This window comes from Leishmania braziliensis, chromosome 14 (genome assembly GCF_000002845.2).
Source record: "Leishmania braziliensis MHOM/BR/75/M2904 complete genome, chromosome 14".
Taxonomy (NCBI): Eukaryota; Euglenozoa; class Kinetoplastea; order Trypanosomatida; family Trypanosomatidae; genus Leishmania; species Leishmania braziliensis.
Genome location: NC_009306.2, coordinates 65493 through 76477, shown reverse-complemented (window position 1 = coordinate 76477; position 10985 = coordinate 65493). Strand labels below are relative to the sequence as shown.

General features: G+C 59.8%; 3 protein-coding genes and 1 pseudogene across 4 annotated transcripts; all 4 read right to left on the bottom strand.

Annotated features, from left to right (window-relative positions):
* Positions 1 to 139: 139 nt before the first annotated feature.
* Positions 140 to 2326, bottom strand: LBRM_14_0270 (annotated as a pseudogene). Its single transcript is given in 4 exon segments — positions 140 to 1064; positions 1067 to 1509; positions 1512 to 1989; positions 1989 to 2326. Coding segments are annotated over 4 exon segments (2184 nt in total).
* A 1775-nt stretch (positions 2327 to 4101) lies between these two features.
* LBRM_14_0260 (conserved hypothetical protein) lies at positions 4102 to 6252 on the bottom strand (the record flags this gene model as incomplete). Its single annotated transcript, XM_001563269.2, has 1 exon — positions 4102 to 6252. The coding sequence occupies one exon, from the start codon at positions 6250 to 6252 to the stop codon at positions 4102 to 4104; it is 2151 nt and encodes a 716-aa protein (XP_001563319.1).
* Positions 6253 to 8343: 2091 nt separating this feature from the next.
* On the bottom strand, positions 8344 to 8862 carry LBRM_14_0250 (conserved hypothetical protein; the record flags this gene model as incomplete). Its single annotated transcript, XM_001563268.1, has 1 exon — positions 8344 to 8862. The coding sequence occupies one exon, from the start codon at positions 8860 to 8862 to the stop codon at positions 8344 to 8346; it is 519 nt and encodes a 172-aa protein (XP_001563318.1).
* A 1093-nt stretch (positions 8863 to 9955) lies between these two features.
* Positions 9956 to 10384, bottom strand: LBRM_14_0240 (conserved hypothetical protein; the record flags this gene model as incomplete). The annotated part of the gene is made up of 1 exon (XM_001563267.1): positions 9956 to 10384. One exon carries the CDS (start codon positions 10382 to 10384, stop codon positions 9956 to 9958), a length of 429 nt encoding a protein of 142 aa, XP_001563317.1.
* Positions 10385 to 10985: the final 601 nt, after the last annotated feature.

Below are 10985 nucleotides of genomic sequence, written 5' to 3'. Positions count from 1 at the left end.
AGGAGCAGGGCGGGTGCAAGATGCAGCGGTGTCAGCGGCGTCTCGCGTTGCGCCGCAGAGACCGCACCGCGTAGAGAGGGTGAAGAAGGAAAGCGCGTGTGGGTCTATGCTGGTACGGGTGTGAGTCACCGGCCCGCTTTTAGAGGCTCAGGAGGAGTAGGAGGAGGGGGGATGAGGGGGGAGGGGAGGGGCAACACGAGAAAGGCCGCGGGTTTTGGCTGTTTTTCTCTCGCGACTTCCACCAAAGAGCGAGAGAGAGGCGCGTTGGGGGAGGGGGCCGAGGAAAACCGCTTGGAGTAGGGGGAGGGGGAGGGGGTGAGAGAGGGAAAGAGAGAGAGGGGTGCCGAGGACGTTGCAGCAGGCGTGCTTGCGGATAGAAGTGTACCGCAGCAGTGCGCCACATCAGAGACGCACTCCCACGAATACAACCACACATACAGTCAAGCGCACGTACGCACCCATCGGGCATGGAGCGGCATCTCCACCGGATGCTGCGGCCTCTCTTCTTCTTTGTGGGGCAGTTCCAATGGCACTTCACTGCTGCTGACATGTGCATGGCGGTGCGCTCTGCTGCCCATTCGAGCTTCTGCACTCTTCTACCCCCTCCTTCAACGTTACGGCTACAAGGCATCCAGGTATTCACGCAACTTACACTTGCACTTCCATCAGCCAACACCCCCCCTCCCCCCACACACACACCCCTGGAGTCCACCACAGATATGTGCAGTCCCACACGCGAGAGCATAACACACAAGCCACATGTGCGGCATCTCTTCTTTCCTCTGCTGTACTGCCCCGTCATGACACCCTCATCACGGGCGACTTCGTGGCACACATAACTGCGCCTATGGATGCTAGTCGTAGTAGTAGTGGCCAGCACGTATGCACAAGTGCCAGCGACCGAGCAGGCAGATGCAGAGGATGAGGGCATAGAGTGCAAAGGAGTATCCCGCCCTCCAGCCACCGCACGCGGCTCGAGGTCACCTGCGCCACCCCCCAACGCTGGGACGAAGCAGCAGCAGCAGCAGACCAGGAAAGAGTGAAAGGAGAGCTCCAGGAGGGGGGGGGCTGCAGCACCCACCACTCTACCAACACCAGTACTGGTAAAACAAACATGTACAGGTGCACGATCGACGTGAGGGCAATGTTGGCAGCGATGTCGGGCCTGCCGGCTTGCGACAAGAGTACCGACGCCGCCGCGCCGCCGGCTTCAAAGGCCCATGGTAGAAGTATCACCAGCGTGAAGGGGAGCGGTGCCGATATCGTTGTTTTGGCTGCTGGCAGCGTCGCGACCAGCACCCAACACAGCGTCGTCAACCCTGTTACCCAAACCAGCGTCCCTATCACGGCAAAGCGTTCCGAGTAGCGACTGCCGAGGTCGACTTCCCGCGTGCTGCACAGGCATTCGTGGTACTGAAGCGCATAGACGAGGCTCGGCGGTGCGTTGGAATTATCGGAGGAGACGTAATGGCTACTGCTAGGCGACGTTGGCCACGACCACGGTCACACTACATCGTGGAAAGAAGAAACACAGCCGTGGAGAACACCACGCCGCTGGCGCTGAATGCGGTCCAGGAGCTAATGCCGAGATCGATGGAAGTACTGTCCGTCAACGGTGCGGCTAGAATGGAGGAGCTGAGGACACCGAGCAGGTTGAACAGGGTGCACCCGAGCAGTATCGGCTTCCCCCAGCAGAGCGATCGCTTCGAGTAGGCCATGGCGAAGAGCGAGAACGTGAACTCCGCTGCGTGCTCGGCAACGAGGTTGACGGCGATGCCAAGCGAAGGGCTGTCATGGCGCAACGCCAGGTCCTTGGCGTACTCGACACGGAAATCAGCAGGGATGCGGAGCTGAATACATCGGCTGTAGATGGATTGGATGGGGCGAGAGCCAGTATCAGCACCAGCGGAGCCCACAGCAGGAAGAGCCCCTTGGGGTAGGGAGCGTAACGGAACGACTGCGCCAGCTGCTGTAGCCCTGTCTGATGCGCACTATACAGATCTCCCTGGGGGAGGTCATTGATGCCAGGGTTGCTCCCACTTGGACCGGCAAGTCCGCGCTGCTGTCGCGGAAGAGGAAACCACCGAAGATAGACACGGAGGACGCGCTGCCGACACCGCTGTGAGTGCCATCGTTCTGCATGAACGCACCACCTAAGCTGGAAACCAAATTGTTGTCCAGCCTACCTGCGATACGTAGCCACGGCAGGATGCCGCAAGAGGGAAGAGGAGGGGGGAGGGGAGAGGGAGAAATCAGGAAAAAAAAACGACCAATTTGAGAGAATAATGCACACACGAGTCGGTCAGCCATGTGCGCATACACACATGCGTACCGTGCGTGAATGGCGGGTTTCTCGCTCGTTTTCTTCAGCCTGTCCATACTCTGTCACTGTGCACCGCTTAAACGCTACACCACCCCCCGGCCCGGCCACGCGCCTGCCCACTCATCGGAGCACGGCCCCCTGCCTCAAGCTCTACCCACCCACCCCCGCACCACTAGGCAGCGAGGGCCGGGCAGGATGCGCTCGAGTCGCGCTGACACTCTGCCCGCCATACGGGTGAGACAAGCCTGCTCACTGCCGCAGGCCGCCCCGACGCAGCGCCGTCCAGGGCCTCGCCACCGACACCAGTTGCGATGCATCGTTCTGACCTCCCCACGCTGTAGGTGCTCGACGCCCTGTCCGGCAGCAGGGATGGCTGGGCATTGGCAGGGATAGAGGGGAGGAGTTGCGTGGGGGTGCCACGCGCTGGGGGATGCGTCCCCCTGTCGTGAGGGCGTGTGTGATCAAGGAAGTCGGACAAGAGAAGGAGAAATACTCGATTGGTCGAAAGTGACACAAACAGCAGAGCAGAGCAGAGGAGAGCGGAAAGATGGTGCACTGAGGGGGATGAAGGGGGTCTAGTGACTGCGCCTGCTCGTGTGTGTGTCGCTGCCTATTTTGTGTCGGCGAGCGCCAGCTTGTGCCTGTGCAGACTCGCTCCACCGCCTCCGTTTGCCTATCGCGTAAGAGAAGTGCAGCTGATTCCTGGGGAGAGGGGTGCCATGGTGGGGTATCTTGAGGAGAAATTGGTGGAGGGACAGGGAGAGGAGTACAACTGGGGGCGGAGACGTTGAGGAGGGGTGAAACAGCGCTGCCCCCTCCCCCCACCAAAGACAGGGCCGGAGGGGTGCAGGAGGCGGCAAGACGGCAAAGGATCATTTGTTTCGAGGGTAGACGTGCACGCGCACACGCAGGCATGTGGCTCACGATGTGCGGCGTTATCATGCTGCTTCATTCGCTGAAAGAAGAGGCACTCGAGCTGCGCGCCTCTACCGCCTGCAAAAGGAAAGGATAGCGTTGACACTCGCCGCTCGTGCACAGTGAGGCATGTCGTGGCGGTGGGGAAAGAAAAGGTTGAGGAGAGTGTGGCCATGGCGAGACTCTGCGAATTAGGCACTCCGCGCCCCCTTCGCTCCCTGATAGAGCGGAGTCCTCGCCCCGCTTCCTTTCCTTTTCCTTGACAACTCTGCGGCGCATCATCGACAGAGGAAGGCGACGCAGCAGACGCCAAAGGTCAGAGAAAAACTTCTCCAGTACGTGCACTGCACCGAACACGTGCGCGCTTGACGCGTCTTGGGCGGTCCTCCCCCTCTTTACATGCACACAGGAGAAGGGAGGACTGCTGCTGCAAACGTCCTTCAGCGGAGAGAGCAGCAAAACAGGCAAGAGGAGAGGGAGGAGCAGGGCAAGGACGGAAGAGGAGAGGGCGATGAGGTGGATAGTCAAACACCCACGCACGCATGGTGATGGTGCGATTCTGTATCGTACATCGGAATAGCAAGCGAATAACAGAAAAGGTTGATCGCTGTACATCTGGAGATGTGCGCAGACATGCGTGTGTCTGCGCGCATCTTCTATGAGGGGATGAGGCGCAGGACTGTCTGCGTGTCAGTGGCCACTCCTTCCCCTTCACCCCGGCCCACTCCCTCAGCACCGTACAATGGCTTTCTTCCCTAGCCATGTCTCGGTGTGCTGCCTCTTCGAGAGAGCGAGGACGGATTGTGAGGGGACCAGCGACTCTCCCTCAAAGCGCTTCTTTTAGCATGTCTAGAAGACGTCCCTCACGCCGAGCGCGATGCCCCAAGAGCGGCAGCCGCCTGCAGCTCAACGCGGCGAGAGCGCATGGTGAGTTCAACCTGTGTCGCCGCCTGCCTCGAGGGCAGGCGCACGACGCCGCCCATCTTGTGCTCACCACCAGGCCCGCTGTTTCCGTCGGTCAGAGTTGTGTAGGGTGACGGTAGCGTGTAGCGCTGGGAGAGGGCCATGACCTCGTGTGCCTCATCCCCGCTGGCGGCGTGGAGGATGTGCGTGAGGTAGGCAATGCGAGCCGCCGCTGCAGCGGTCATTAACATCGACGGCGCTGTGCCGGTTTTCTCGTCCGCGGCGGCAGTGGCATCGGACTGCAGTGGCGACTGGATCTCGGCGGAGGCCGTGTACTCCAACCTCATCTCCCCTACCCGCCCAAAGAGGCGCACTGCCAGCTGCACGTTCGCGGAGTCGAGGAGACCGTAAAGCAGGCGCTGCGTTCCGTAAGGGATGCATGCGATGCTGCTCCCATCTGCGTTGGTGGCCATGCGTAAAGGCGATGGCGCTGCTACGGGTGCAGCACTCAACGCCGCCGCGGCGTCGCCGCCCGTTACTTCCCATTCTGTGTGGAGATCGACCATACCCGGGACAGCGGCGGCAGAGACGGCAGCCCGTACGGCCTCGTCTATGGCGCTTTCACCTACTTCACTGCTCGAAGCCGCTGCGGAGGCAAAGGAGCCACCGGCGGCCTCAGCAAGCGCCTCAAGAACCGCGCGGTCCGCTGTGGCCGCGAGGGCGACTGAGTGCACTCTGCACGCTCTACCTGCATTCGCTACTTCGTACACCATGGCTACGGCGTCCTTGTCGGCTGGTTGACTTCCAGCATCCGACAAGATGATGATGTTGCGGACGTAGCCAGCTGGTATGCTCGTGGTGATACCACGCCCTGTGATGATGTCGTGCAGGATGGAGGGAAGGTGGGGAGAGAGAGCGGCTGCGTCCCTTGGGGAGGCCGAGCACGACGTCTGCGCGCCCTCTTCTTTCATGAAGGCCAGCACAGATTCGTGTGGCACCGCGGAGGGCTGCACAGATCCATCTGGCAACAGTGACACCGTCCCACCGCGGTGGGCGTCGCGGCACAGGATTACATTGACGAGACACGCCGTACCATCCAGCGATCCAATCGCTGACATGACCGACTCTGCCGCTTTGGCGCCAAGAGCGGTGCTGTGCACGTCCACCACAAACATGATCTCCGCATTGATGGGGAAGTTAGCGAGGGAGGGGGCAATGCTAACTACCATCGCCGCGGCGATCCCGGGAGTGGGGTCGCTCGGCGCAGGGTTAGGCGGGGGCAACGCGACAGTGGTATGCAGGCGCAGCGGCTCTGATGTCTCTGTAACAGGTGCCCGCATGCAAAGCGGCATCTGCATGTACGCCTTCGTCGGAAGGTCCCCTCGGTACGTCAGCTGAAAGCACGCGTCGCCCATGTAGTAGACGTTTACACCGGTGCCGGTGCCGCACATCTCCGGCAGGGCCTCGGTCCCCTTCTCGAGCGTCACTAGGCCTCGGAGTGGCACGAACAGCTGCGCGTCCACGCAGAGACACAGGGAGCCTTCTTGCTGGGTGAGGTGTCGCAGCCGACTGCGCGCGTCAAGGAATTTTATGTACGCTCGTTGCACATCAGGCAGCCGTTGCACCGCCGGGATCAGCGAGGCAGGCAGTGTGAACACGATCTCGCCGGTGCGATGTGTCGCCGAGATGGAGACGTGGTAGACGGCCTTCATCAAGACAGACTCGCCAGGATTGACGTCCCACGGCACGTACTGTGTGGCTACGGCGGAGACACCCGTGTCTGCGAGTGGCTTGGCGCGCAGCGCACTTCCTGCCTCGACGGAACGCAGTGGACGCGATTGCTCATACGAGTGTGCGCTGATTTCTCGCGCAGGGCCCTGCAACATTGTGCTTTGCAGCTGATACGATGGTGGTGCCGGGTAGGCGGCAATTACCTGCACCACCTTGTTGGTCTCGTTCACATACTCGAGCGAGAGGATCACCTGCGCGGCGTAGCCCGAGAGACTCACCTGCACCTCGGCGGCGTGAAGGTAGAGGGGCTTGTACGTGTTGGCGAGTAGGATGCCCCGCTCTTGTGTCGGAAAGCTGGAGAAGGCGGCGCTAGGATCCATGGCTAACAGACAGGCACAACGTCTGTGAGTGAGGCGTAGCGCGAACGAGAGCAAGAGGGAACAGCTTCCACCTGCCCTTTACGATATGAGCCCCTGATCGGGTCGCAGAGGAGCGTGTGTGTGCCAAGGCGTGAGGCCGGGAGAGAGGGAGGGAAAGCGAAGGGTGCGAGAGGAGTGTGCGCCGGAGGCACCTGATACACGTAAAACTGGGCGCAGGGTTGGGGGGGGGGGGGAGAGAGAGAGGATGAGAAACAGGCAGTGGAGCTGCTTTCCGAGAGACCCACACACACACACACACACACACACACACACACACACGTACAGGGAGTGGGGATGAGTGGAGGAGAGGAGGGAGAGGAGAGGAGAGTAAAGGCAACTCGGCGATGTGGTTTTCGACTGAAGTAGGGACAGAGGGCGAGTGAGGGAGAGGCAGTGCATGAGAGAAGCGCATTGAGAGAAGAGGAAAGCCAAGTGATGAGGGCGATGAGGGCTGACGCACCACGCCTTTCTTTCTGCGAAGTCATCGGAGGACGCTTTAACGCTGCAGCTCTCCCGCGTTCTCCTCCTGAGGGAGAGAAAGAACAGCGGGAGGAAGGGCGGGAGGACAGAGAGGTTGAGCCCCACTGCTGAGCTGCGACCAGGTGATATTATGCGCGCACACACGGTGGAAGGCCTACGTGGAGAGATGACAGGTGAATACAGTATGAGAGGAGGAAGATGCAGCAAGAGAGAGCCGAGGTTGAGCGCGCCATCCTCCCTTCTCCCATTGCCCTACTGCCCCTCCCTCTTGCTGTTCGGCATGCCCCATCTCTCCTGCTGTCGCCTTTCTTTTCCTTCCGCTTGGTGGGATCCCCCCCCTCACCCCGCTCCTGCCACCACGCTGTCATCGTATCTCTTGACAAACCTCCCCGAGAGCTGCAGGGGCCACACATCACACAAAAAGATTAAGGGGCTGCTGCGTATACGTGCAGCAGGGGGAGGCACAAGTGCGGACATGAAGTGCGAATCGCACGCGTCTTGAGGACATCCTTCTCCGGAGTTACCACGCCCAGACACACAAGGCCATGCTGGACCACACCACTGTACACAGACACATGCGCACGGACCGGTGGTCAGGGGAGAAGTCGGCAAAGGCCACCTGGCCTCTCATGCCCAGGAGACCAGGAAAGCGCAGCTGGCCAAATTGCAACAGACAAGCGGGAGACCTCACGCACACCCACCCACCCTACCCACATGAGGATACGGGAGCAGCTAACATACAAAAAAAGAGCCCAACTAGCTGCGAAGGGGGAAGTAAAGAGAGGGCGGTGGTGAAGGAGGTGAGAGTACGTGCGTGCGTCTGGTGCTTGTATGTCTGTGCACGTGTGCTTGTGATGGCGCATCTTGCTGGGGCTCGTACAGGACTGTTAGCGCTTTGCTCACGTCAAAACACGCTCCCCCTCCTGTTTCTCCACTTCATCACACCCTAATGACGCCCATAGACGTCGAGGCCTGCAGCCCTGACGGATGGCATCGAGGAGACGATGAGAGAATGACAGAGAGGGGCAATGCTCACAGCAGGGCGGGAGTGAGGCTTTCGATGCGAAAAGAAGAAAAATAGGCACAAACAAGTGACGCGAGAGAAGCGCAACCACAACTACCGGGCGCTCATCACGAGGTGACGATCTCAATTTTCTAAGCCTTTCGTCCGTCCCTGGCCTCCTCCGAGCGAAAGGAGTGTTGGCCAGGACGGGGAGGGCCGATGAGGAGGGAGGGGGGGGGAGGCATCGCAAGGTGAAAGATGCGCACGGTGAAAGGTAATGCCTCATAATAACACACACACACACATACGCACACAATGCATAGACGGATGATCATCATCCCCCCAAAAAAAACGAGAGCCGAGAAGGCGTTGTCGCTGAGGCACGCACAGCGCTGCGTTCACCTGTCCTTCACCTTTATGCGTGCGCACTTGGGCGAGTGCACGTGCACACCTCAACTTCCGTCTTCCAGTTTCCTAATCCATGCAGCGGTACCTCGGAGACGGCGCTGCATGCGCCTCTCTCTTTATCCTGACTTGCTCTTTTCTTTGCTCCTCCTCCGCACACACCGTTACTTGTGGAGGCGCATGCGACGCTGGCGGCTCTCCTCGTTCTTCTGCGCAATCAGCCACAACAGGGCTGCCGTCAGCGTTGGCGAAAGGATGTAACCGGCGCGGGGGTCGCTGTGGCGGAAGATGTACGCCATCAAGCAGGTGCTCACCACGAAGAAGACGCTGTTCAGGAAGAACAGGCTGTACCCCACCGCTACCTGTAGGCGCAGACGACGCAGTACCTTGGACTTCTCATCTGAGACCTCGGCAAAGTGGCGCTGACGTCCCCAGAACTCGCTCTGGACCATCACAACGTACGCCTGGCGTAGCATGTACGTCGTAAAGCCGGTGATGATGAGGTACAGGACGAGATTCGGGGCGTGACGCCAGTCGAAGCCGTTGATGGCATGCGAGAAGTACACAGGCTGAAAGGAGGTGATGAGCGCCACGAATATCAGAGACTGTTCCGGGTACTCGAGGCGGTTCGCGTTGATGCGGGCATCGAGGAGGGCCTCGTCACTCTCCCGCTTAGGCGCCATGGTTCTTTTTGTTTGTTGTCTTCGTTCGATGCTGAGGCGCAATCCTAATTGGGTGGGATGATGGCCGAGGAGAAGCCGGTTAGAGAGCACGCGTGAGAGAGAACGACAGGAGTTGGTGCGCACACAGGGAGGGGAGCTGCTCGTTCTGTGATCGTCGGTGTGCAAGCGGAGAAGTATGCGATCCACCTGAGGGACGTTGGCGTGTGCGTGTGCGTGTGTGGAATCGGTGGAGCAGGGGGATGGTAGAATAGAACACCGGGAGAAGAATGAAATGGTAAAAGCAAGCCGTAAGGGAAGGCGAAGTAGCGAGCAACCGTGGACGACTAGTGCGTGGAGAAGAGACTGAAGACGGCGAGATGCGACACGTGGCCTTCTGCACTGTCGATCACAATGTAGAAGGTGTGTGTGTGTGTGTGAGGGGTTCAGGACTGGGGGCACGGGTATTTGTGCTCGCCTGTGAAGGGGAGAGGAGGGCGGCACTCTGCCCTTTGCCCTCTGTCACGCACCGCTTCCGCCCCACTCCCCGCCCTACTACACACCGATAACGATTGCGGCAGCAGTGCGAACGGTCGAGTTCATCTGAGCGACACGCACAACTTCCAACCCCTTATGTATGGGCGCACATCAAGTGAGGCGAGCTTTGATAATGACGCCTCCCTCTACCCTCGTTCGTCTCTTCCTGTCCCATACTGAAAGCCTCTCGACACCGCCCTCTGGGTGTTCTCACTCAGGGCACGCTGAGAGTGGCAAGGAGGGCGGAGGGGCGGGCCTTCATCCATGAGTTCCGCACCTTCACAAAAGGTGCCAGGGGAGGAGAGGAGGGTGACAAAGACCAAAGAAGGGGTCAGACAAGAGCGCCTCTAGGATGCTCGAACGCGTTCGATAGTGCACGTACGGAGGGACAAAATAGCGGCAGCACGCACGGGCTCATGCGCAGGGGATATGAAGTTGCGAGGGAGGGGGGAGGAGGGTGAGAGGGGAGGCAGGCGTGACGCAGGGGTGGATGGGTTAAGGGATGTTGCTTGTGGGAGAGAGACAGAGACAGCTCCACTGCACAGGCATGGCTCACCTCCTCTCCCTCTTTACCCACACTCTATTGGATCCTCGCAATCGCCTCGCTGTACCGCTTCGCGTCCTCGGCCAGTTCGTTGGACGCTGCCTTGACCGTATCCCAGCGGATTTTCAACCCTGTCTCCCCATCCCTCTTCGGGATGATGTGGAAGTGGACGTGTGGCACCTCCTGGTGGGCCAAGGGGCCGTTGTTCTGAAGGACGTTGTACTGCATGGAGCCGTCCGATCCAGCAACCGCACGGCTGGTCTTGGCAAGCAGCACACCCACCTCAGCGGCGCCCTCCATGTCCAGCTCGTGCAGGTACTCTGCGTGCTGCTTCGGGATGACAAGAACGTGTCCCCGCGAGAGGGGATTGATGTCCATGAAGGCGAACGCCCTGGACGTCTCGGCGACCTTCGCGCAGGGAATTTCACCCGTGATGATCTTGCAGAAGATGCAATTGGCGGCCATTGTGTGTGTGTGTGTGTGCGCGTGCTGAGTAATAAAGCGAAGTGATACGAAGTAGACAGGCCACTTGAAGTCCTGAAAAGAGAGACAGAAAGTAGCCAAACGTGCAGGGGGATGAGCAAAGTTAGGGTGTGCGTGTATTGTGAGGGAGAAGCAGTAGGGAGAGCGCCTTTTATGAGGGGCAAGCGGTGGCAGCGGTGGACACACACACACACACACACACACACACACACACACACACACACACACAGGCAGCGGATGATAGAGGCGCGGCTTCCCGACTCCCCAGACAAATAAAGCGCCGAATACCGTCATTCCGTACACGCCCCCTCGTCTTCCCCCTTCGCTTTGCTGACTTCTCGCCACCACCTCCTCTCTCTCTCTCTGCGAGGCGTCGCATGGAGTTTGCGTGTGCGTGCCGAGTCAGACGAAAAAGTGCAATAGGTGAAGAACGCACCAAGAGCGAGGTGACACAGCACCACCACTGTTCAGGCGAAAATCTATGACTGTGTTCCTCCCACCGCCCCACCTCCACTGAGAGAGGCGCACGCGCATAAGGGCACACAGCAAGAGGTACCGGATGAGTGCAAGCCCTTGTTGCCAA